This window comes from Stegostoma tigrinum, chromosome 24 (assembly GCF_030684315.1).
Source record: "Stegostoma tigrinum isolate sSteTig4 chromosome 24, sSteTig4.hap1, whole genome shotgun sequence".
NCBI lineage: Eukaryota > Metazoa > Chordata > Chondrichthyes > Orectolobiformes > Stegostomatidae > Stegostoma > Stegostoma tigrinum.
The window spans coordinates 6139363-6166155 of NC_081377.1; the positions used below are offsets into that span (position 1 = coordinate 6139363).

General features: G+C 44.5%; 1 protein-coding gene across 3 annotated transcripts in view; it reads left to right on the top strand.

The window, feature by feature from the left end:
- Positions 1-696: 696 nt before the first annotated feature.
- The window catches only part of si:ch211-1i11.3 (mitogen-activated protein kinase kinase kinase 5), a 159704-nt gene continuing 133607 nt past the window's right edge, over positions 697-26793 (top strand). For all 3 annotated transcript variants that reach the window (XM_048558082.2, XM_048558083.2, XM_048558084.2), the window contains exons 1-2: positions 697-1101; positions 13163-13302. In XM_048558082.2, the coding sequence (XP_048414039.1) occupies positions 738-1101; positions 13163-13302 (504 nt within the window). In that variant the 5' untranslated portion in view covers positions 697-737. The remainder of the gene's footprint in view (positions 1102-13162; positions 13303-26793) is intronic.

Genomic DNA, 26793 nt, shown 5'->3' on the forward strand with positions numbered 1-26793 from the left:
ATTTACAAGAATGTTACAAGGGCTTGAAATTTGCAACTATTGATAGATTAGATAGGCTAAAAGGTAGTTCTTCTCAAAGGAAACGTGGCCAAGGTGGGGTTACATATCCAAATGTACACAAATACTGGGAGGTTTGGATGAAGTGGACAGGGAAGACCTATTTCCCCAGCAGGGGTTATAAGGGAAGGAAGGAGTGGTAAATGGGCTTTGTCGGGGGCTGAGGCTCAGGACTGGAGTGAAGGGTTGAGTTAGTTCGGTTGGGGTGTGAGGATCAGGGTGGGTATTTTTTAGGACGGAGAGTCAGTGTGGATATTTTGGGGGTGAAGTTCAGGTTAGGCTTTTTGGAGGAGGCTGTCAAGGTAATTCTATTGGAGGTGAGGATCAGCGTGGATTCTTCGGGGAGAGGGGCTCAGGGTGGGATTTTTGGTTGAAGGAGTCAGGATGGGTTTTTGATGGTGGGCAGTCAGGGCGGGTATTTTGGGGAGTCAGAGTCAGGGCGATTTTTTGGTGAGTCTGGGTCGTGGGCCGGGGGAAAGTGGTTTATCTGGTGAAGGGCTGGCCGGGGGAGGGGGTGGGGGTGCTGTCTGAGGGCATTCCCAGGGGGTGGTAGAGGGAGTAGTTGTCTTTTCCTGGCCCAGGAGGCGGTCTCAGTGCCGCACCCGGGACGGTGCACTCAGAGAGAAAGAGAGAGAGAGACTCAGAGCCAGGAGCACGTTTCTCGGGAGCTGGGAGCAAGCATGAGCGGCTCGGAGAGGCTGGCGAGCGGGCAGAGGGGCTCCAGCCGCCGGAGCAGCGCTGCCAGCAGCGGGGGAGCATCGGACAGTCCGGGGGATGAGCCCGGCTCCGTGTCCGCCGGCAGCTACTGGCAGGACCCGCTGGCGATCGACATGAGCCGGCGGGCAGTGCCTGCTCCCCGGGTCCGCAGGGCACTCCGAGCCGTCTATGTGATCAATGAGACGGTGAATCCACAGTCCCCGGACAGCCTGGCACTTAAGTGCCTCCGGGAAGCTTGCGAAGATGCCCACGCTGTCCTGGAAACAGTGCCCTTTGGCAGGTTGGTGCTGGGGGAGACTGGCACCTTGGACTGTTTCTACAATGCAGGTGAGTATCCCCACCCTTTTGCAGCAAAGCGAGACTCTTCCAAAACTCTGCGGGCGTTAGCAGAGCTTTTAGTTCGGTTTTTATTTACTGTGAGCGCTGGGGGATCCTAAAAGTGAAACGCTTACATTTCAAGAGAAGCAGTTAACCAGTTAATGTGTATTTTGTCAATTTTGGTTTGGGGATAAATATTCATGAAGATACAGGTGAGTACTCTTGTATCCTTCCTCAAAGTAGTGTTGTGGGATCTTTCAGGTCCACTTCAGAGGTCAGACATAAGGCTATGTTTGACATCCCAACTGAAGGACAATGCTGCACTTCCACAGCACCACACTGAAGTGTCACACTTGGATGAATGTTCAAATTCCTGCAGTGGGACTGTAAACATATAACTTTCCAGTTGTTCTTCTGCTTTCATTCATGCCCTCTTCAGCCCATTGGACCCTCCTGCTGCTTTGACAGAAAACGCAAATGTGATGCAACGTTTTCTGTGCACAAACAAAAACATGCCATTTGTTCTGGAAATGCTCAGATCATCACATAGACCGACTTGGGAATGATAGATATATCAAGCTGTGTAATTTTGGGCCATTACCCTTTAGCACAGTTCGAATCGTCGATGAATAGAAATAATTCCAAAGGTTGTTCAGGGTGAAATCATTGCCTACACAGCTGCAAGTGGGGATGTGCCTTAGCGATTTGAAGCTGCAATTCAGAAGTTTATGTGATGATCTGAGCATTTCCAGAACAATTGCATGCTTTTGTTTGCGCACAGAAAATGTTGCAACACATTTGCGTTTTCAGTCAAAGCAGCAGGAGGGTCCAATGGGCTGAAGAGGGCATGAATGAAAGCAGAAGAACAACTGGAAAGTTATATGTTTACAGTCTCACTGCAGGAATTTGAACATTCATCCAAGTGTGACACTTCAGTGTGGTGCTGCGGGAGTGCAGCATTGTCCTTCAGTTGGGATGTCAAACATAGCCTTATGTCTGACCTCTGAAGTGGACCTGAAAGATCCCAGAACACTACTTTGAGGAAGGATACAAGAGATAGTAGGAACTGCAGATGCTGGATAATCTGAGATAACAAGGTGTAGAGCTGGATGAACACAGCAGGCCAGGTCTATGCCCGAAACGTCATTCTTCCTGCTCCTCTGATGCTGCTTGGCTTGCTGTGTTCATCCAGCTCTACACCTTGTTAGTTCAGAAGCACCAAGTGTTTTAAAATTACCTTCCCCTTGTCGTAGTAGATGGTGTTTGCTTTTTTTTATTCTTCCAAGTATAGTTGCTCTGGTTATTTTTGTCGACATTTGTGAGGAGTTTGGCAAACTATCTCCAAAACTTACTGGCTTGGTCTTTTTTTGAAAAGTTTGTTGATTTTTTTTTAATGTTAATGACTACAATAAATGCACTGAAGTGTAATTAACATGTTACATGTGGTAGAAAGGAATTCGATCTACCGCTGTTGTTTTCTCGAATTTTGCAGGGGGCGTAGCTCTTGACATGCAATTGTTTTAATGAGGTCCATTTGTACACTGAGTTATGCTGATTTTGAGGGAAGCTCTTTGCCTTTAAGGACACAAATTCCTAGTGTTGTAGGTAAACACTGGGAAAAATTAGTTTAAATGCTGTTTTGACTCTAGGTCACAGCCAACATTTTTCAAGCATGTTTATGAAGATATTACAGACATACTTGCAGCTGTGTGCTGCTGATTTCTCAAACCCTTTAAAAGTGTGCTTGTAGTGTAATGGTGCCACTGTTGATGCATGGGAAGAAGGGAATTAGCGCATAGAATGCTTGATTTATTACAATTAGCCCCAGATGTTATGCACTCAAACCTTGAGACAGATCGGATACATTACTGTATTCTTTGCATGGTTGAAGCGAAATCCCTTTTTGTAGTATACAGTGTTGGCACCCTCTCCATGGTAAAATGTTCCTGCAATATTCACGTGGAGTCATACACATGTACAACACAGAAACCGTCCCTTCGGTTCAACTCGTCCACACCAACTAAATATTCTAAATTAATCCAGCCCCATTTGCCAGCATTTGGCCCATATCCCTCTAAACCCTTCCAATTCATACACCCATCCAGATGCCTTTTAAATGTTGTAATTGTACCCACCTTCACCACTTCCTCTGCCAACTCCTTCCATACACGCACCACCCTCTGCATGAAAAAGTTGCCCCTTAGACCCATTTTAAATCTTTCCCCTCTCACCCCAACCTCTCAGTTTGAATTCCCCCACCCTGGGGAAAAATCCTTAGTTATTCACCCTATTCATGCCCTTCATGATTTTATAAACCTCTATAAGGTCACCTCTCAGCCTTTGATGTGCCAGGGAAAATAGCCCCAGCCTATTCAGCCCCTCCCTATAGCTCAAACCCTCCAACATTGACAACATGCTTGTAAATCTTTTCTGAACCCTTTCAAGTTTAATGACATTTTTCATACAGAAGGAAGACGAGCATTGAATGCAGTATTTCAAAAGTGGCCTAATCTATGCCCTGTATAGCCACAGCATGACCTTTCAACTCCTACACTCAATGCACAGATTGATAAAGGCAAGCATACCAAATGCATCGTGTGGAAAAGAATCAAAAACATTACATGAATAAATCTCCATATGTAGCATGGTCGATTTCTACTGTCCATTGAGAATGGGATTTTGTACAGAGGGTCAAAAAATATATAAAACTTCAGGAAACATTATTTATTTGGTAATTATCCCTCTTTATAAGATATCTATGCAGATACTGTAAATTACCAAAAATATTTGATACAATATATTTCATATCGTTGTGATTTATTAAGAAATTCCCCTAAGCTTGAACAACATTACTGTTGCTATTCTTTCAGCTGCTGTTTTGATTTGTCCAAAACAAATACAATAAACCTTGACTGTTCTATTTCCTTGAGATACAAATGACAACAATTTAGAGTATAAGATTTCACTCCTCTGTTGCAAAATTCCTCTGTTGTGAAATAAATAGCTGCTGCTTGAATATAATAAGCACCATTTAATGTCCCAGAAAAAGCTGCTTCAGATGAGAAGCCAAACTGCATGCCTTACATTGCATTAATGATTTACAAATGAAAACAAAATTAAATCCCCAGTTTAACTATTGTTATAATGATTTGCCTAAGTCTCAATGACCTTTCTTCATGATGGCTCAGGTTAGGAATTTTTCTTTGAAGTTGTGAGCCTTATTGTGTTGTACAAATAAATAATTATTGGACTGTTCTTACAAGCTAAAAGTCTTGCTTTAGACAAATAAACTTTTTCGAAAAAATATTTTTCTAATCAACCTGTTCTGACATATTATGACATCCCTCTGGAGCAGAACCTGAAAGGTAGGGAGTCTAGCACTGCACCAGAAGAGCCCCAGTAAGCTTATTTTAAACAAAAACAAAAGTTGCTGGAAAAGCTCAGCAGGCTTGGCAGCATCTGTGCAGAGAAATTGGGTTAATGTTTCAGGTCCAGTGAGCCTTCCTCAGAAATGATGGTAGCTTGGAAAATGTTGGTTTATATGCAGAAAATTGGGTGCAGGGGCGGCAGTGTAAGGAATAAATGATAGGTGGGGATAGAGGCCAAAGAGAGAGAAGAACAGTTGGACAAAGGAGTGGATAATGGTCTGGCTAGGAGAGTGAATAGCTGTTAATGGGGACTGTTGCGGGTGTGTGGGGTTGGGGCTGGGACATGGGAGAGTTCAGCCCCTAAAATTGTTGAACTCAATATTGAGTCTGGAGGGCAGCAGGGTCCCTAAGCTGAAAATTAAATGATGTTCTTCCAGTCTATTTTAAAGCTTGCCATTTGCAGCGGGAGCTTGACATTAGCAGTGACACTTTAAAAAGTCAATACAATGAAATCATTTCACCTCCAGAAGTTAAGTCAATAGCAGGACTTGTGTGTCAGGTTTATTTGATGTTTTCGCTGGTTGTCCACTGATGTATTAAGGAATGGGTTGTTGGAGTTGATGCTGATGTAATGATTTAGTCATGTCCAGGGTTGAAATTAATTTATTTAGTTTGATGTGCCATTATTGATAGGTTGCTCCTTTTAATCTGTTCATTTGTTGACATTTCCACTGCTTCATTTGTTTAATGATTTGATGTGTTTACTGGCTGACAAGGTGATGACTGTAATTAAATGATGCTGTTTGATTCCTGGGTGCAATGTACTGTGGCTCCAGAAGTTTGAAATGATCACAATTTCAGACACACGTATTGTAGCTATTCGAACGCATTGTTATCCTTTCACTGAGGGCTATAAAATGGTATCTGCTGTTTTGGTAAATTGTAGCATCCCAATGAGTGAATTCTGAATACACATAAATACATACACATGAGGATATTATTTCTTAAATCATGTCGGAATAATGCAGCTGAATACTATATTTTTAAAAATTGATTTGTGTGGTGTTTGTTGCTCCAATGATTAATTCCAAAGTCACTTCTGCAATTCTCAAGAATGATTCTAGAGATGAGAAAGTTCAGTTATGAGGATAGATTGAAGAAGTTGGGACTTGTAGAGAAGAAGCCGAGAAAAGATTTGATAGGTGTTTTCAAAATCAGGAGTGGGCTGAACAGAACAGATGGGGAGTAGCTGCTCCTGTTCATAAAAGATAAAAGAATGAGAAGGTGTATATTTAAAGTTACGTGCAAATGAAGTGAGCCTGATATGAGAAAATACTTCTTCACACAGAGAATAGTTAGAGTGTGGAATGCATTGCCTGGAAATATAGTGGGAACAGGTTCAGTTGAGGCATTCACGAAAAGCATTGGCTGATGATTTGAATAGAAATGATGGGAAGTGATATGGGGAAAGAGCAGGAGATTGGTACTAGGGACCAGAACTGATTGACCGCCTCTGCACTGTAACACTTTTTGTGATTCTGTGAATTCATTATAACCTACTCAGCTGAACAGCAATGTCGATCAGCCTTTGCCTGTGTGTGTTGATACAGCAGGAAGCGGAGCTCCACTTTCCCACCTTCACATCGGCTTCACAAAAGGCATTTATTTAATCACAGGTTCTGGTTGTGGTGGAATCAGGTAGGAGAATGCCTGTTGTGATACCCAGCTTCCTTCACTTGGCTGTCCTGCTGGAGTCTGTGGAAGCACAGCTTGTGGACAACCTACCCCCATTTCCAGGGTATCGTCGGCTGGTGCCAGTATTAACCCAGCTGTGTGTGAGGGGCTCACTGTCCAGCGAACATGTCAAGCAAATCTCAATAGGTTTGCTTGTGGGCTCGTCATTTGGAGACATGCATTTATTTGCAAATCCCTTCATGACTCTGTCCCTCACTATATCTCTATAATCCCCTCTAGATCTACAGTCCTCCGAAATGTGTGCTCCTTCAGCCACGGGCTCTAGAGTCTCCCTGACTTTATCTTGCAGGCCATTTATTCTTTTTGTAAACCACTTTAAACCTGAGCCCCATAATTCTCAATCTTTTTACATGTAGGAACTGTTACTCTCTGTCTACTAGGTTCAATCCCCTCATGATTTTGAAAATTATCAAATCTCCTCTTAAGCCTTCTCCTTTACAAGGAAAACAGCTCAATTTCTCCAGCAATGCACCTATTTCATATCCCTACGACCGTTCTTGTAAACCCCTTCTGCATCGTGTCCAATGTGTTCATATTCTTTCTAACATGTGGCACTAGGACTGCACACAATCTAACTAGCATCTTAGATAAGTTCAGCACAACCTCAATGCAATTGTAATCTATTTCTCTGTTCACTGAAGCAAAATTATTGTCTTCTATACTTACAATTCACATGATGAGAGATTAGTTTGCAGATGACACCAAGATTGAGATGTAGCAAACAGCGAAGAAGGTTACCTCAGAATACAACAGGACCTCGATCAGATGTGCACGTGGGGTGGGGAGTGGCAGATGGAGTTTAATTTAGATCAATGTGAGGTGCTGCATTTTGGAAAGGCAAATCAGGGCAGGACTTAGACACTTAACGGTAAGGCCCTGGGGAGTGTTGCTGAACAAAGAGACTTTGGAGTGCAGGTTCATAGTTCCTTGAAAGTGGAGTTGCAAGTAGACAAGGTACTAAAGAAGGCATTTGGTATGCTTGCCTTTATTGGTCAGTGCATTGAGGATAGGAGTTGGGAGGTCATGTTATGGTTGTACAGGACATTAGTCAGACCACTTTTGGAATGCAGTATGCAATTCTGATCTCCCTGGTACAAGAAAGATGTTGTGAAAGTTGAAATGACTCAGATAAGATTTACAAAAGTGTTGCCAGGGTTGGAGGGTTTGAGCTATTGGGATAGGCTGAGCAGGCTGGGTCTATTTTCTCTGGAGCTTTGGAGGCTGAGGGGTGATCTTATAGCAATTTATAAAATCATGAGGGGCATGGATAGGCAAGGTCTTTTCCTCAGGTTAGGAGTCCAAAACTGGAGGGCACAGGTTTAGGGTGAGAGGGGAAAGATTTAAAATGGACCTAAGGGACAAACGTTTCGCACAGAGGGTGGTGCATGTATGGAATGAGCTGCCAGCAGAGGTGGTGGAGGCTGGTACAATTACAACATTTAAAAGGCTCCTGGATGGATACATGAATCAGAAGGGTTTAGTCGGATCGGAGCCAAATACTGGTCAATGGGACTAGATTAATTTAGGATATCTGGTTGGCAAGGACACGTTGAATTGAAGGGTCTCTTTCCGTGCTGTGCGCCTCTATGACCGTATGACTTTATGACCTGTCCTTGTACTTTTAATGACTTATGTGCACGCAGATCTCTCTGCTCCCTTAGAATAGGACCTTTTATTTTATTCTGTTTCTCCATGTTTGTTTTGTATCAAAATGTATCACCTCACACTTCTCTGCACTGAACTTCTTCTTCCATTCCACTGACATCTTTATTCTTCTGTAGTTCAGCGCTGTCCTCCTCATTTTAGAGCTCTCCCAACTTCTGTGTCACCCACATAATTTGAAATGTCCCTACACACCAGGATCTAATGATTTATATAGACCAGGTGATGTGAATCTATCTCCCTCTATTTCAGCTGAGTGTGGCTGAGTGTGAATCAGAAATGATTTCCTCAATCAGAATCAGAGTAATTTTTTCTCCATATTACATACTTTCCTATTTTTAGTACGTAAGCCAGGTCAAATCGTACTGTTTGTAGTCCAAGGTTTTAATTTCAGAGTAACCCTCCCTTTGTCTGATTTTCTGCAGAAAGGAGGCAGCTTATTTAAACAGCATTCTTTATGAACTCAGTGTGTTCCAAAGCCCTCTTTAACTAATTAAATGTATTTAAGGTGGTGCCCATGTTTAACATAAGTAATGTGGAAGCAAGAGTTTGCTCAGCAAGTTCCCCCAAGCAGCAGTAAGACACCAATTGTATTAGTGAGAAGTCATTTGCACTTCCAGTCTTAAGGATTCAAAGCTGAAGGGCCTGCGGTGATTAAGTACCTTGAGCACATATAGGAAAAGACTGCTAGGACCCTGAGTGTTGCTTTGAGAGGAGGTGCATGTCGAGCTGGATTCTGCAAACAAAGTCAAATGTAAAAAATAGGTTTCCTGTTTCACCGTCTGGCTTCAGGAGGGATTAACTGATGTTTGAGTGATAAATATTGTACAGCTGTGTACCTGCATGCCATTCTTCAAAACAGTGAAGATCTATTACATACAACCCCAGCCCCTCTCTCAACACTTCGCCGTGAGCAAAGCTATGTGTTCGGGTCTCTGGAGTGGAACGTGAATCCACAACCTCCAGAGATTGCTGTGCTATCCTCTTAAACTATGCCCAGAATGTGGTTGGACACTTTGTAAAATATACTTTACAGGCTATGTAAATCTTCAATGCGCACCTGTTGTACTAGTGCCTGTACTGAACCAGACTTGTTTCTAAGATAAAAGGTACTGACAGTAGGCCAACATTTGATGGTCAACCAGTGGGGTTGCTTTGAAATACATTTGTAAATGTATTTATTTAATTTCCATTGTAACTTAATGTTGGGTGTGCAATGTATGTTGTTGCTGGTGGCCCAGTGCTGGTTATTTCATGGCCAACAAGGAACAGAGTGATTCTGCTTCTGCAAAGGAATAGGAGAATAGGGAATAATGATATGGTTTAAGTGCTGGAAATCCTGAAGACTTGTCCTGAAATATTTCTCAGCTACTCATTTAATACGACAATTGATCCGTAAAATAATCCAGGTTCGTGTTTCCTTGTGGAATGCTGAATATTCATTCTGGTGAGGTCATTGGTTCAAATCTCATTCATAAAACTTGAGTACCAAACCTTTGTTGCTACTTGAGTGCAGCACTAAAGGGCTGAGAGCTACAGTTTTGGACATGCCGTGCTCTGGAAGCTAGTTTAAACAGAGGCCCCTGCTCGCTCCCTCAAGTGTGTTGTTCTTTATCCAGAAGAGCAGAGATGTTTCCCATGATGTTGAGGCCAACATGCAACCTTCCAACAATGTATCACCATTGAAGAAAAGTTACCTGGTCATTATTGTAATGTGGCTTGTGGAATCTTGCTGTGTACACTATTGAAGACTTGTTTCCAACATTACAGTAGTGATTGTGCTGTATGTCATGTGATTTTTTTTATCATTTACTTGTGGGACATGGATATTGCTGGTTGGACTAATATTTATTACCTGTACCCTGTAGCCCTTGAGAAGGTGGTGGTCAGCTGCCTTCTTGAACCACAGCAGTCTACATGCTGTCGGTCGACCCAAAATGCCATTAGGGAGGGAGTTCCGGTATTTCAACCCAGTGCAGGAATGGACAGGTCAGGATGAGTGGCTTGGGCAGGAACTCGCAGGAGGTGGTGTTCCTATACATCTGCTGTCCTTGTCTTTCTAAATGGAAGTGGTTGTGCTATCTGAGGATCTTTGGTGAATTTCTGCAGTGCATCTTATAGATAGTGCACACTGCTGCTACTGAGCGTGGTGGAGGAAGTGGATGCTTGTGGATGTAGTGCCAATCAAGCGGCTGCTTTGTCCTGGATGTTATCAAGCTTCTTGCGTGTTGGAGCTGCACCCATTCAGGCAAATGGGGATATGCCAAACACTACCTGCTTGTTGTCTGGTATTTTTCTGCCACCACATGAGTTTTAATGAGAAGGGGCTCTTGTTTTCAAAACAATGTAGATTATTGCATAATAACAACTCAGTACAAGTTACTCTTATAAGATCTGACGTTGTTACTAAGACTGTTTGGAGACCTGATGTAGGTCCTTGACACTCTACTTTTCCCCAACCAAATTCTTTTGTCATAGTCAGCCTGTTACAGCCTAATGCAGTCTCCAACATTAAAACCCTTTCAGAACTATGACCTTCTGCAGCAAACTACATTTCAAGAAGTACTGTCTTGCTGTGAAATACTTGGGCACCTCTCTGTATAAATTAGTTTGTTTATTCTACCAGTGACATGGACACATTACAATGAAAGCAGGAAAGGAAACCATTAGGATATTTTGGTGACAGGGAAGGAACTACGTTACTGCTCATTGAGAGTGTTGAAATAAGTGTCTAGGGTGTTTGGTGGAGATAATGTAGATATCAGAGAGACGCAGCTGTGTCTTAGGGGAAGAAGACAGCTAATAACCCATTTAGCTCGACCTGTGGCCATAGGTAAACCCTGCCCATGACCAATCTCAAGAAGCAAGTTGGCTTTCAGCTTGTGACTGTTAATAAAATCCTACCCCTCCCCCCAACCCTCTCCACCATTGCTGAAAACATATATCTGTCCATCTGTGTGAGGAGTTGAGGATGACAGATGAGGACAGCATTAAACTCAGATCTAATAGTGAAGATGGTATTTGGCCCGGTTTCTGATTGGGACTGGCATCATTGTGTACATGAGGTCAATGTGATGTGGAGTAATAGACTCAACTGATTTGCTGTGGTGTAATGAACTCATTTTGATTTTTTTTGTCTTCTGTTTCCCATTAATTTAGAAATATTAAGTCTTTTCAACTCAAAATGTTGGATGGAATGAATTCCTTACAGCGCTCCATGTGATTGGGGGACTGACACTTTGCTACCAAACAGGTAGATGAGAGTAAACCGGTTGATGTGATGTATATGGATTTCAGCAAGGCTTTTGATAAGGTTCCCCACAATAGGCTATTGTACAAAATGCGGAGGAATGGAATTGTGGGAGATATAGCAGTTTGGACCGGAAATTGGCTTGCTGAAAGAAGACAGAGGGTGGTAGTTGATGGGAAATGTTCATCCTGGAGACCAGTTACTAGGGGTGTACCTCAAGGGTCGGTGTTGGGTCCACTGCTGTTTGTCATTTTTATAAATGACCTGGATGAGGGCGTAGAAGGATGGGTTAGTAAATTTGCAGACGACACTAAGGTCAGTGGAGTTGTGGATAGTGATGAAGGATGCTGTAGGCTGCAGAGAGACATAGATAAGCTGCAGAGCTGGGCTGAGAGGTGGCAAATGGAGTTTAATGCAGACAAGTGTGAGGTGATGCACTTTGGTAGGAGTAAGCAGAAGGCAAAATACAGGGCTAATGGTAAGATTCTTAGCAGTGTAGATGAGCAGAGAGATCTCAGTGTCCATGTACACAGATCCTTGAAAGTTGCCACCCAGGTTGACAGGGCTGTTAAGGAGGCATACAGTGTTTTAGCTTTTATTGATAGAGGGATCGAGTTCTGGAACCAAGAGGTTATGGTGAAGCTGTACAAAACTCTGGTGCGGCCGCACTTGGAGTATCGTGTACAGTTCTGGTCACCGCATTATAAGAAGGATGTGGAAGCTTTGGAAAGGGTGCAGAGGAGATTTACGAGGATGTTGCCTGGTATGGAGGGAAGGTCTTACGAGGAAAGGCTGAGGGACTTGAGGCTGTTTTCATTAGAGAGAAGAAGGTTGAGAGGGACTTAATTGAAACATATAAAATAATCAGAGGGTTAGATAGGGTGGATAGGGAGAGCCTTTTTCCTAGGATGGTGATGGCGAGCATGAGGGGGCATAGCTTTAAATTGAGGGGTGAAAGATATAGGACAGATGTCAGAGGTAGTTTCTTCACTTAGAGAGTAGTAAGGGAATGGAACGCTTTGCCTGCAACGGTAGTAGATTCGCCAACTTTAGGTACACTTAAGTCGTCATTGGACAAGGATATGGACGTACATGGAATAGTGTAGGTTAGATGGGCTTGAGATCAGTATGACAGGTCGGCACAACATCTAGGGCCGAATGGCCTGTACTGTGCTGTAATGTTCTATGTTCTATGTTCTATGTACTTAGCGCATGACTGCAGTACAACTGTGAACGTGGCACCTTGGGATTTATATTTACATAACAATTAGTTCGTATCCCTTTGTAAATAATATCACTGTATAACATTCCTCTGCCTTTTCAAGCTAATAATTCCTTTCGGAGATAACAAGAACTGCAGGTAGTGGAGTCAGAGTCAACACAGTGTGGAACTGGAGGGACACAGCAGGTCATCAGGACTGAATGAAGGGTGTAAACCCAAAAAGTCAACTCTCCTGCTCCTTAAATAATTCCTTTCTATCAGTGTAACTGTTCCAATCCTTGACTTTTTTGTCTCGACTAAAGATGATTGAACCTAGAAACATAGAATATAGGGGTAGAAGGGGCCATTCGGCCCTTCAAGACTGCTCCACCATTCAGTATGATCATAAGCTGTCCATCCAACTTAGTACCTTGTTCTTGGTTTCTCCTTGTATTCTTTGATCCTTTAGTTCTAAGAATTATAAAAGTTGACTTTTATGATTAAGCTGATCCCCTGCCATTAAACAGATCTTTTATATGTTGTTTTTTTCTCAGAAGTCATTGTTCACGGCCATTGGTTAGTTAACAAAAGTATTAATAAATTAATAATGATGGGATCTCAGCAGTAGGTCATTCTTCAGAGCTGGAAGTGACTGGAGTGTGGGTGATTGAGTGGGTGGGAGATCAGCTTTAGGAGCTCAAAAGTTGAGATAGCAACAAGATGAGGGTAAACAATGGGCAGGCATGTATCCTTTAACTGAAAGGAATGTAATTTAGCCTTGGTGCAATGCCCATCTGATTTTCTAAGCACTCCCATGTTTTGTGTTGTCCCCAGATGTCGCAGTGGTGGAGATGTCTGACCCTTACTGTCAACCTTCACTGTTTTATCACCTTGGGGTACGGGAGAGTTTCAGTATGACGAACAACGTGGTGCTCTGCTGTGACAGCAATCTTACATCACTGCAGTCACTACAGGTAAGGGAGACCTTCCACCTCAAACTACCGCTGCTGTAATCACTGTTGTGTTCTATCAGTGTGTTTTAGATATGTGCAGAACTCGTAGATTGGGGGCTGAGGGACAATTAGCTGAAGGGTATCTCAGATTCTCTTCGATCGGGCATGTCTGTAGCTGCCCACCTGGGGACAAGTGGAACCAGAAACAGAAGGAGCAATGAGCTGCCAGTAGAAAAGGTGTAAATTCCAGCCATTTACTTGGAAAGGAATCCTCCTTCTCTTATGGTTTCTATAGCCTGATATGTTTAAATAGAAAGGTCAGTGCCAAGCCTATTTGAAGCTTTGCCGCCAGATCCTTGCTGGAATTGAATCACGAGGACTGGACATAGGCAATGTGATAACTGGAATTGTACATTTCTCTGTCGTGGGCTAATCCAAGTTTACGTTCACTTTGTGTTGCATGTGGCTACCACCATTCTTTCTCGTGAAAGGCTGACTGTATTTGTTGACGGAAGACTGCTTCTCCTGTGCCACGGTTCTCGAAAGCATTGTCAGATCCTGACCTGTGTTCAGATCCCTGTGTGAACCATTCCAGGCCGCTTTCAGCCCAGACCACCTCATGACTCAAAGACCAGCCAAGTTGAAGTTAACCTCTGTGTGTGTGTGTGAGTGTGTGTGTGTGTGTGTGTGTGTGTGTGTGTGTGTGTGTGTGTGTGTGTGTGTGTGTGTGTGTGTGTGTGTGTGTATATGTGGTGACCCTCAATATCCACCACAATCTCTCAGCATGGCTGGCCCATTTGAGTGTTCTCCAGTGACCTTCCTGATGTTGTACTCCTCAATGGGATGGCCCTCATCAACTTTCAGCCATGCTGCAGTCAGTTAATTTCCTACAGTGCCTTCACTACGTCCTCTATTTGCATTATTCACACATTCTATCTTTAGTCCCATCATCTTCTTTATTACTTACATGATGATACGTGCAAATATATGAGCAAGGGTAGGCCATCTGGCCCTTTAAGCCTGTTCTGTCATTCAATAAACTCATAGCCGATCTGATCTTAATCTCAACTCTACATTCCTGCAAACCCCCAATAATGTTTCAGCCCCTTGGTAATTAAGAATCTAACAACCTATACCCTAAAAAATATTTGAAGATTCTGAATCCACTGCCTTAAAAGGACGAGAATTCCAAAGGCTCTCGACAAACCGGACGCTCCAATTGTCGGTGAATGGCAATCAGCATTGGCACTTTGATCATGGCAATGGGAGCTGGTTTGGGAAGTTGTTCCTATACACGGGTCTTGGAGGCCTATGTGGTTGGTAAGAAAATTAGGGGGAACACTGCAGACAAAATAACGTTTCTTCATCTCTGCCTTAAATGAGTATCCCCTTATTTTTGAACTGTGACTGTTAGTTCTAGATTCACTCTCAAAAAAAACCATTCTTCCTACGTCCACCTGGTCTCGCAGGTTTCAACTCAGTCACCTCTGACACTTCTGAACGCCAGAGGATATAGGCCTAACCTGTCCAGCCCTGCGTTATAAGGCAGTCTGCTCATTCCAGGTATTAGCATCGTAAACAAAAACAGAAATTGCTGGAGAAACTCAGCAGACATCATCTGTAGCGAGAAAGCTGAGTTAATATTTCGGGTCCAGTAACCCTTCAACAGAACTACCTGCCCGATTACATTAAACTTATCCGAGTGCCCTGTTATAATGTTTAATAAACCTTCATCGAACTGCTTCCAATGTATTAACATTAAGTATCTCCCCAATGCCCTGTATAACTGAAGCATAACCTCCCTACCCTTGTACTTGATTCATCTCATAACAAAACATAACATTCCATTAACTTTCCTGATCACTAGCTGCACCAGCACACTAACCTTCTGCAATTCATACACCAGAACACCCAGAACTCTCTGCATCTCAGAGCTCTGCAAGCTCCCATCACTTAGATCATATGCTTTGTTATATTTTCAGTCAAAATTCTGTCAATTTCATGCTTTTCCCACATTGTACTCTATTTGACAAACAATGAAGAGGAATAAGTATTGACCAGAACTCCGAGGAGAACTCACCCTAATGTTCCATTTGAATGGTGGAATCTTAATGTCTTCCTCGGTGTTGTGTTAAATTGTTAGGTATGTTTATGTGTTCAGGTCTTTGGTGTGGGTATGACCTTCTGAGGGAGGTGAGAGTACTTCTCACTGAGGCACAGTTACTTATACACTTGAGTTTGCCAGCTCTGTCTCCACCATGGTCTGCGTGAGTAATGCAACTCAAATAAAACTATGTGGGTCTGTCCTCTCCCCTTTCCTGGCACTTTACCTGAGCTAGGGTGGCATGGTGGCTCAGTGGTTAGCAATGCTACCTCACAGCACCAGGGACCCAGGTTTGATTTCACCCTTGGGCAACTGTCTGTGTGGAGTTTGCATGTTCTCCCCACGTCTGCGCGGTTTTCCTCTGGGTGCTCCAGTTTCCTCCCATAGTCCAAAGATGTGCAGGTTAGGTGGATTGGCCATGCTAAATTGCCTGTAGTGTTCAGGGATTTGTAGATTAAATGGGTTACAAGGGGATGGGTCTGGTTGGGATATTCTGAGGTTTGCTGTGGGCTTGTTGGGCTGAAGGGCCTGCTTACACACTGTAGGGATTCTATGACTAAAGACAGACCTTACGCCATCATCAGTGTGAAAGTACACTTTAATGATTCTTCCCTCCAGTGGGCAAAAACATGGATCTCAGTGCTCTCGTAAATAAACTTAAAACTTTCAGGAAGTGAACAATGTGTAACTGGCATTTTGTGGTGAAACTGTCTGCGATGTTGATAAAAGTTTATGTTCAGCCCAATATGTCAGCCTTGACTCAATGTTGAAGCACACTCCTCTGATTCCAAAAATGTGGGTTCTTTGTCTCACTCCAAAGAAAGATACCCCAATACTGAAGGAGTTTTTCATTGTTGAAACATCATATTATGGATATGAACAGAGTTTCCCTCTCTCTTATAAACTATCTTAGGAACATGAAGTGCAGAGAAACTCTGCCTGATATCCTGGCCAATATTCATTTCTGAAATAACGTCATTATATCATATTTATCTAGTCGTTATTGCATTGCCGTTTTATAGGACTTTGCTGTACACAAAGTAAATGCTGAATCTCCTAGGTTATGTCATGATGACAGATGAACCCCAAGGTGTTTACACTTGAACTTTTAACTGTAACATGTTTTCTTGAAGGCCGTACAGCTAAAAATGATGCAGGTTTTAACTCAGTGAGTGGAGAGGGAGATCGTGGAATGTCACAACTGATGGGAGTCTTCAAAGAGACGGGTGTTAAAAAGGGAATTGCATCACAGACTGAACTGTAAATTTCTGGAACTTATCTCAGACTGCGAGCATGATTGGGGAAAAGACAGCGGTCTGCATGAGAGACTTCGTTTGTGACTTCCCCATTCAAGGGTAGACAAAAACAGAATTAACAGCCAGTTCAACCCTGGTCTGGGTGTGCTAGAGAGTTGAAGTGTTTATACATCGGGCTATCGGTCTGTGGTATTTGTATGTATTAGATTGGGTTGGAGTGCCAGTGAGATATGACGGTAACAGTTGAAAAGAACCAACCACTGGACAAGGCTGCATTGCAGGTAAATTAACTTATCACTGTAAGTGCTGGAAACGAGCAAACCAGTCAAAAGGAAACAGAAGAAGAGGAGGGTTTTCCTGCTGTGAATGCTGCACACCAATCACTGTCAAAAGGAAACAGTGCATAAGGATTTGAGCTCACCTATAAAGCCAAGAATATTGAAATCAGCTGTTCAACAATCAATGTTCCACAATGTTCCAATAGGAGAGGCAATGGCCTAGTGGTATTATTGCTGGACTGTTAATCCAGAGACCTAGATAGCATTCAGGGGACCTGGGCTCAAATCCAGCCATGACAGATGGTGGAATTTAAATTTAATGACGTATCTGGAATTAAGAATCTAATCATGACTGTGAATCACTTGTTGAGAAAACCCATCTGGCCCACAAATGTTCTTTAGAAAAGGAAACTGCCATCCTTGTCCATGCTGGCCTATATGTCACTCCAGACCCACAGCAATGTGGTTGACTCTGAACTGCCCTCTGAGCGATTAGGGATTGGCAATAAATGCTGTTTCACCAGCAAGATCCTCATCTTGTCACATGAATAAAGGGGGAAAATAAATTGAATAAAGACAAACCACCCACAGAGATCAATCGTTGCATCTTTCTCGACTTGCTTCTTGTTGCTAATTTGTGTGTATGTTGTTTACTATTTCTTCTTGCATTTAGTAACTAATAATCTCATTTTTTTTTAGCTCAAAAATGCCTGGTTAAATCGGCTTCTTTTAAAACATTAGCTCATTTGATATGAGAGAATGATATCCATAAGGGAGGGATTTTTAACTGAGAGGCGATACAAATGAAGAAGGCTAGCTTCCCAGTAGTTTTACAACTTGGGTTATCTGTTCAGAAATGTAATAACTTGAGAACCTCATCCAGAGACTTGTCATAATACATAACAGCAAACTCCCCTTCTACACACTTTAGAAATGAGATGCAAGTCCAAGAAGACCTAAGGATCGCTTCTGTGGGAGGTTTAACAAGAGTAGGTGGTAGAACATTGATAGTTGCACGTTGATTTCAATATTGTTGGCTTTTTAGGTTAGCTGAAGCCCTACCTTTTGAAGGATGTGGGCATTGCCATTGCTGGCAGAGCCTGCATTTAATGCTCCTTCCCCTTAAGAAGGTGATGTTGAGCTGCCTTCTTAAACCATTGTGGTCCATATTTTCCAGGCACACACTCACCTAGTGTGGAACAGTGCTGTTAGGAAGGAAGTTGCAGAATTTTTACCCAGTGATTATGAAGGAGCAATGATATTTTTCCAGATTGGGCTGGTGTGACTTGCAGGTGAGGGTGTTCCTATGAATATGCTGCCTTTGTCCTCCCAGATTTTAGAGGTTGCGGGTTTGGAAGGAACATTCTTAAGGAACATTGGCACGTTGTTTCAGTGCACGCTGTAGATGCTACACACTGTGTCAGTGGCAGAAGGAGAGGATTTTTTAAGGTGGTGGATGGGGTTATCAAGAAAGCAGGCTGCTTTGACCTGGATGTTATCAAGCTTCTTGAGTGTTGTTGTTGGGGGTGCACCAATGGAAGTAAATGGAGAATATTTCATCAGGCTCCTGAATTGTGTCTTTAAAATGGTGTACAGGCATCAGACAGAATGGAGGTGAGTTACTCGCTACAGGATTCCTAGCCTGTGCCCTGCTCATGTAGTCATTGGTTGTGAAGCACTTTGAGACTTCATGATGGGCGCTACATAAACGCATGTCTGTAAAGAGGATTTTCAGCTTAGAATTGGATGGATACAAGTGATGTGATGATCTCAACTGTACATTTACTCCCTATTATTGAGGTTTCCAGATTGATGAAGACTGTTCTCAGAATAAATCCCACAAGCAGTTGGAGATGGGATCTATACGCCGTGTTTCAGTCCCAATAATATCCAAACAAGAGTAAATAGGCCATCACATTTCTTGAGTTGCAACAGTGAATACACTTTAAGAAGTATTTGATTGGTAGCAAGGGGACGGAATGGTCTGTTAATCTAGAGACCCAGATAATGTTTTCGAAGCTGGCGGTTCAAATCTTGTCCAGGCAGATGATGGAATTTGAATTGAACACAGAACAAAATCTGGCACTATGAGTCTAGCAATGACCACATATCGATTGCTGATTGTCAGAAGAACCCATCTGGTTCACTAATGTCCATCAAGGGAGGAAATCTGCCATCCTCACCTGGTCTGGCCTAGATGTAACTCCAGGCCCACCGCAATGTAGTTGACTCTCAATTGACCTCTGGGCAATTAGGGATGGGCAATAAATGCTGCCTAGTCAGTGACACCCTCACCCCATGAATGAATAAAGAAAGAAAAAAGTGGTTTCAGTTAAAGGAACAATGTAAATATAAGTTTTAGGAAAATAATAAATACAATTCAGCCATGACATAACTCATGTCTTGTCAGCAATAATAAGTCACTGGATGTACAAACTTGAGAAAATCTTTAGAATTGATACATGATTGATGTGTAGACGGAAATATCCCTGCTGTTGGGTTTTTGTATGATAGAGTTTTAACAAGTCTGTGTCTGGATTTAAACTATATGGATTTTTTTTTGCTTTTGATACGCCTTATTTGGGAGTATCACTGAACTAGACAGTTTTTAACATACCTCTATAACTTTCAAAGGATTTCTTCTGTGGACTTCCTCCCTCACCAGGCAGCAGCATTACAAGATGCAACCATCACATTGCTGTCACTAACCCAGGCAATGGAGCTCCTGTGGTAAAAGGCTCTTGCGAAGATTTGTAGCTCTGGTTTAGATGAGGCTGTTGGCTTGCTCCATCACCATGCTGGGTGACATCATCAGTGAGGTCTCTGATGAAGCGATGTTATTCTACTCCACCTGGAATTTATACTGTCTGGTCTATTATGGTGAGTAGTGTCATTTCTGGTTTTGATCTGTATGGCTTTGTCTATGGGGTCCGATTCTACATATTTGTTGATTGCTTTATGGATTGAAAACCAGGCTTCTAGGAATTCCTGTGCATAGAATTCCTGACCTAGGATGGTCATGATGTCCCAGTTAAATTGATGGCTTTCATTGTCTGGGTGCACTGAGATGAGGGAAAGTTTGTTGCGTCTTTTTGCTGCTAGCTGGTGCTCGTATATCTTGATCATAAAGGCCATCAATTTAACCGGGATAATGTGACCATCCTAGCCCAAGCCAAATACAGACACGCACAGGAATTCCCAGTGGCCCAGTTTTCGACTTACAATGCAATCAACAAACATGTGGAATTAGACCTCATATACAAACCCATGTAGATCAGAACCGGAAACGAGACAACCCAACTTAACAGACCAGATCGTATAAATACCGAGTTGAGTAGAACAACATCGCTTCATCAGAGGCTGCACTGATGATGTCACCTAGAATGGTGATGAAGCATCTGCACAATGACCAGCCAGCTCCGTGAGCAAGCCAACAACCTCTTGTAGTTACATCTTTGATTAAGAGCCAGAAACTCTGGCAACAAGTCCCACTGCAGAAATTTATGGCTAGAAAAGGTGCTGCTGAGTTGTCTAACCTGTACGCCCTGAGAGTATGGCATCTTCCTGGCTGTAATGCTGTGTACCTGGATTTTGTGAACGTTGCTCCTACCATCTGCGATTTCCTGGCTTCCATCAATCTTCCTTATTGGTATAAGTTGAGCCACTGATACCATGTGGGGAAGGATAACTCCCACAACATCTTAGGCAGAAGACAGGATCTGACTTGATTAAACAGTAACTGTTCAGTACCTTATATACATTACACCTAAGAGACATGTTTTGTCTCTAACGAGACATCAAGCTCAACTCGAGATAAATGCACATTATTATTCTAACTGCGTGGTTTTAACACTAAGAACGATGACTGAAGTGCACACTGGAGACTGGAAGCAAAAATAGAAATTGTTGGAAAAGCTCAGCAAGTCTGCCAATATCTGTGGAAAGAAAGCAGAGTTAATATTTTGAGTTTGTTGTCTCTCCTTTATGTAGGGTCACTGGAGCCAAAACATTAACTCTGATTTCTCTGCTCATAAGCTGCCAGACCTGCTGAGCTTTTCCAGTAATTTTTGATTTCCAGCATCTGCAGTTCTTTGGATTTTTTTCTTTACTAGCTACTGGGGAGAACTGGTACATTACACTGAAGAGTGGTTAGCTCTGCCCAGCAACATTATACCCCGATGGCAGATCTTATCCAGTGATATTATTTGCCCTTTGAAGTACTGAAAGTCTTCTACAACAAGAGTTACCCTGATGACTGATTGTAGAGTAGGTTTTGAACCATGTTATGCACAACGCAAGGAGGATCTGAATTTGAAGTTGAGACATTGCCTATCATTGGAGAGAAATATAACTGATGCCCCCTTGGACAAGGGAGTCCATTTCCATTTCAACCCACATTCACGAAGACCTTGCTGTGATAAGCACACAATTCCTGCATGTCACTGGAACCAACATGAAGAGGTGATCATTTTATCCTCTGGTCCAACACTTGTAGAGCTCCTCCTATGGCTAATTAACTCTATCTGATAAAATAAAATTGAAGAACACGTCTTCAAAGTCAGTTTTTAAATTTAGACTCTGATCATTTTCTGTTTTGTTTACAGGATACCATTTGTCAGAGAAATATGGTAGGTTTTTCAGGCGACTTTTAAAAATGAGTGTGCTGGTTAAAGCTGTGATATCAAATGAGATGAAAGAACACAATGAGCAAAATGTACCTAGGACTAGCTTTACCCTGGGTCTAACCCCATGCTGTCCCTTTCCTGCATGTGTTTGGATGGGAAGATGTGAGGGTTCTTTGCTCTGAATCTAAGCTCGTGGAATACCTGTCCTGGGAGTGTTTGCTCGGGGTAGTTTAGAGGGAGCTTTACGCTGTATTTAATCACATGCTGTCCCTGTCCTGGGACTGTTTGAAGGGTGACAGCGTAGAGGGAGCTTTATTCTGTATCTAGCTCCATGCTGTCCCTTTTCTGGGATTGTTTGTTGGGTCACTGTGGATATCTAACCTGTCTCTGATTGTCACATAGCAAGGTGGATGTGGAAGGATCAGTGCAGTTTTGAGATGGCTGTTCCTTGTTAATGTTTCTTGAGAATGCATGGAACTTCTAGTTAGTGAAAAGCTGGGAAGCCCACATGTGTTGAATGCAGAATCGAATGTCTGGAGGTAATATTGGGTTTGGTGAGTGCAAAGTGCTTCCCTACCCTGTATAAAAGGGCTGGCTAAGCAAAGCTACCCTGCTCTCTCTCTCCTGCTGAGCCTACTGATGGACATTGATGGGACCTCAGGAGCAGGTTAGTTCTGACACAGGCTTAGCAAACCACCCTGTTGCAGGATAGGAAGCTTGGGGAGCCGGAAAGATAGAGTATGGAATGTGACACAGGTTTTCCAGCATTACCTCTATACAGGGTGCAGGTACTGATTACATTTCCATTCCGATGATATCAGCTCATTTAATCAACCTTATCATTATGTTTGACGCTGTACTCTGGAATTAATGCAGCATGTTGAATGTAGGTTCTCTACAGGTTGAATAGGGCAGTAAATGAGTTATCTCCCTTGGCGCATTCTGTGATTTTGTTTTGGCAACTCCTTTAAAACTTCAGTACTCTTCAAAGGCTGTGACATCAGCACCTACTCTTTACTGTGAACGAGATTCAACATGCTCAAAGATTGTTTACCGGAGATTTCAGTCATTCCCAAACACAGCCATGGCAGCAATAAGAGAATCCCACACTGCATTTAGACTGTGTCTTGTTCAGGGTGGCAGGTAGGGCAGAGAGAGAGAGACGTGGAACTGAAAGAGAGAGACAGACTGAGTGATATAATAAAGTGTGAAGCTGGATGAACACAGCAGGCCAAGCAGCATCTCAGGAGCACAAAAGCAGATGTTTCGGGCCTAGACCCTTTATCAGAGAGGGGGATGGGGACAGGGGTCTGGAATAAATAGGGAGAGAGGGGGAGGCGGGCCAAAGATGGAGAGAAAAGAAGATAGGTGGAGAGGAGAGTATAGGTGGGGAGGTAGGGAGGGGATAGGTCAGTCCAGGGAAGACAGACAGGTCAAGGAGGTGGGATGAGGTTAGTAGGTAGGAAATGGAGGTGCAGCTTGGGGTGGGAGGAAGGGATGGGTGAGGGAAAGAACAGGTTAGGGAGGCAGAGACAGGCTGGGCTGGTTTTGGGATGCAGTGGGGGGAGGGGAAGAGCTGGGCTGGTTGTGTGGTGCAGTGGGGGGAGGGGACGAACTGGGCTGGTTTTGGGATGCGGTGGGGGAAGGGGAGATTTTGAAGCTGGTGAAGTCCACATTGATACCATTGGGCTGCAGGATTCCCAAGCGGAATATGAGTTGCTGTTCCTGCAACCTTCGGGTTGCATCATTGTGGCACTGCAGGAGGCCCATGATGGATATGTCGTCTGAGGAATGGGAGGGGGAGTGGAAATGGTTTGCGACTGGGAGGTGCAGTTGTTTGTTGCGAACCGAGCGGAGGTGTTCTGCAAAGCGGTCCCCAAGCCTCCACTTGGTTTCCCCAATGTAGAGGAAGCCACACCGGGTACAATGGATACAGTATACCACATTGGCAGATGTGCAGGTGAACCTCTGCTTAATATGGAAAGTCATCTTGGGGCCTGGGATAGGGGTGAGGGAGGAGGTGTGGGGGCAAGTGTAGCATTTCCTGCGGTTGCAGGGGAAAGAGCCGGGTGTGGTGGGGTTGGAGGTGTGGAGCGAACAAGGGAATCACGGAGAGAGTGGTCTCTCTGGAAAGCAGACAAGGGTGGGGACGGAAAAATGTCTTGGGTGGTGGGGTCGGATTGTAGATGGCGGAAGTGTCGGAGGATGATGCGTTGTATCCGGAGTTTGGTGGGGTGGTGTGTGAGAACGTGGGGGATCCTCTTGGGGCAGTTGTGGCGGGGCAGGGTGTGAGGGATGTGTTGTGGGAAATGCGGGAGACGTGGTCAAGGCCATTCAAGACCACTGTGGGGGGAAAGTTGCGGCCCTTGAAGAACGTGGACATCTGGGATGTGCGGGAGTGGAATGCCTCATTGTGGGAGCAGAAGCGGCGGAGGCGGAGGAATTGGGAATAGGGGATGGAATTTTTGCAGGAGGGTGGGTGGGAGGAGGTGTATTCTAGGTAGCTGTGGGAGTCGGTGGGCTTGAAATAGACATCAGGTACAAGCTGGTTGCCTGAGATGGAGACTGAGAGGTCCAGGCAGGTGAGGGATGTGCTGAAGATGGCCCAGGTGAACTGAAGGTTGGAGTGGAAGGTGTTGGTGAAGTGGATGAACTGTCCGAGCTCCTCTGGGGAGCAAGAGGCAGCGCCGATACAGTCATCAATGTAACGGAGGAAGAGGTGGGGTTTGGGGCCTGTGTAGGTGCGGAAGAGGGACTATTCCACGTAACCGACAAAGAGGCAGGCATAGCTGGGGCCCATGCGGGTACCCATGGCCACCCCCTTAATCTGTAGGAAGTGGGAGGAATCAAAAGAGAAGTTGTTGAGGGTGAGGACGAGTTCGGCTAGGCGGATGAGGGTGTCGGTGGAGGGGGACTGGTCGGGCCTGCGGGACAGGAAGAAGCGGAGGGCCTTGAGGCCATCTGCATGCGGAATACAGGTGTATAGGGACTGGACGTCCATGGTGAAAATGAGGTGCTGGGGGCCAGGGAATTGGAAGTTCTGGAGGAGGTGGAGGGCGTGGGTGGTGTCACGGACGTAGGTCGGGAGTTCCTGGACCAAAGGAGAGAAAATGGAGTCCAGATAGAAAACGGAGTTCCATCTCAGGCAGCCAGCTTGTAACTGATGTCCATTTCAAGCCCCACCGACTCCCACAGCTACCTAGAGTACACCTCCTCCCACCCACCCTCCTGCAAAAATTCCATCCCCTATTCCCAATTCCTCCGCCTCCGCCGCACCTGCTCCCACGATGAGGCATTCCACTCTCGCACATCCCAGATGTCCAAGTTCTTCAAGGGCCGCAACTTTCCCCCCACAGTGGTCGAGAATGCCCTTGACCACGTCTCCCGCATTTCCCGCAACACATCCCTCACGCCCCGCCCCCGCCACTATCCCCCTCGTTCTCACACACCACCCCACCAAACTCCGGATACAACGCATCGTCCTCCGACACTTCCGTCATCTACAATCCGACCCCACCACCCAAGACATTTTTCCATCCCCACCCTTGTCTGTTTTCCGGAGAGACCACTCTCTCCGTGACTCCCTTGTTCGCTCCACACTCCCTCCAACCCCACCACTCCCGGCACCTTCCCCTGCAACCACAGGAAATGCTACACTTGCCCCCACACCTCCTCCCTCAGCCCTATCCCAGGCCCCAAGATGACTTTCCATATTAAGCAGAGGTTCACCTGCACATCTGCCAATGTGGTATACTGTATCCATTGTACCCGGTGTGGCTTCCTCTACATTGGGAAACCAAGCGGAGGCTTGGGGACCGCTTTGCAGAACACCTCCACTCGGTTCACAATAAACAACTGCACCTCCCAGTTGCGAACCATTTCAACTCCCCCTCTCATTCTTTAGATGACATGTCCATCATGGGCCTCCTGCAGTGCCACAATGATGCCACCCGAAGATTGCAGGATCAGCAACTCATATTCCGCTTGGGAACCCTGCAACCCAATGGTATCAATGTGGACTTCACCAGCTTCAAAAACTCCCCTTCCCCCACCGCATCCCAAAACCAGCCCAGTTCGCCCCTCCCCCCACTGCATCCCAAAACCAGCCCAGCCTGTCTCTGCCTCCCTAACCTGTTCTTTCCCTCACCCATCCCTTCCTCCCACCCCAAGCCGCACCTCCATTTTCTACCTACTAACCTCATCCCACCTCCTTGACCTGTCTGTCTTCCCTGGACTGACCTATCCCCTCCCTACCTCCCCACCTATACTCTCCTCTCCACCTATCTTCTTTTCTCTCCATCTTCGGTCCGCCTCCCCCTCTCTCCCTAATTATTCCAGTTCCCTCACCCCATCCCCCTCTCTGATGAAGGGTCTAGGCCCGAAACATCAGCTTTTGTGCTCCTGAGGTGCTGCTTGGCCTGCTGTGTTCATCCAGCTTCACACTTTATTATCTTGGATTCTCCAGCATCTGCAATTCCCATTATCACTGAGACAGACTGAGTGAGTTGGGTTGGAGAGACAGAGTGAGGTGGGGCAGAGACTGGGAGAGTGAGTGATGTAGGCAGAAGGCAAGTGAGGTGGGGGAGAGGTTGGGTGAGTGAATTCTGGCAGATAGCGGGAGTGTGGACTGGGGAGTGTGATTGATTTGGAGGTCTGTGTGGAATAGTGGGACGCAGAGAGAGAGAGAGAGACAGACAGACAGACAGAGATATTTCCATCCTAATTTGGATATCTGGTTTTTCGTAGCTAGTGAGCAGGAAGGGGGAAGAGTTTAGAGTGGCTGTGAATAGGTTCATCGAAAGCTGCAATGCTTGAGACGAGACAGAGATGAACGAGTGAGTAGCAGATGTGAAACCGAGCTAAATTTATGACTGCAGTGGCTTGAAGATATCTGTGCATGCTCCTGTGTGTTAACTGTGCTTGTGAAACACACACCTCCTTCCCTTCAAACCTCGGGAGTGATGCTGCAGTGAGTGCTGGCCAGACAAAGATTTAGGAACTAAGATAACAAAGTGTGGAGCTGGATGAACACACCAGGCCAAGCAGCAATTATCCCAGATTCTCCAGCATCTGCAGTTCCCATTATCTCTCCCAAAGATTTAGGAACTGGTTGGCAGGTGATGAGGCATTCTGTTCCTTTGGGAAGGAAGTGGTGCACACAGACTTGGTGCAGGTGAGACTGTGCAGGAACTAGTTTGTACAATCGGCACTTAGTAGCATGTACAGCAAGGTAATTGGAATGAGAGATA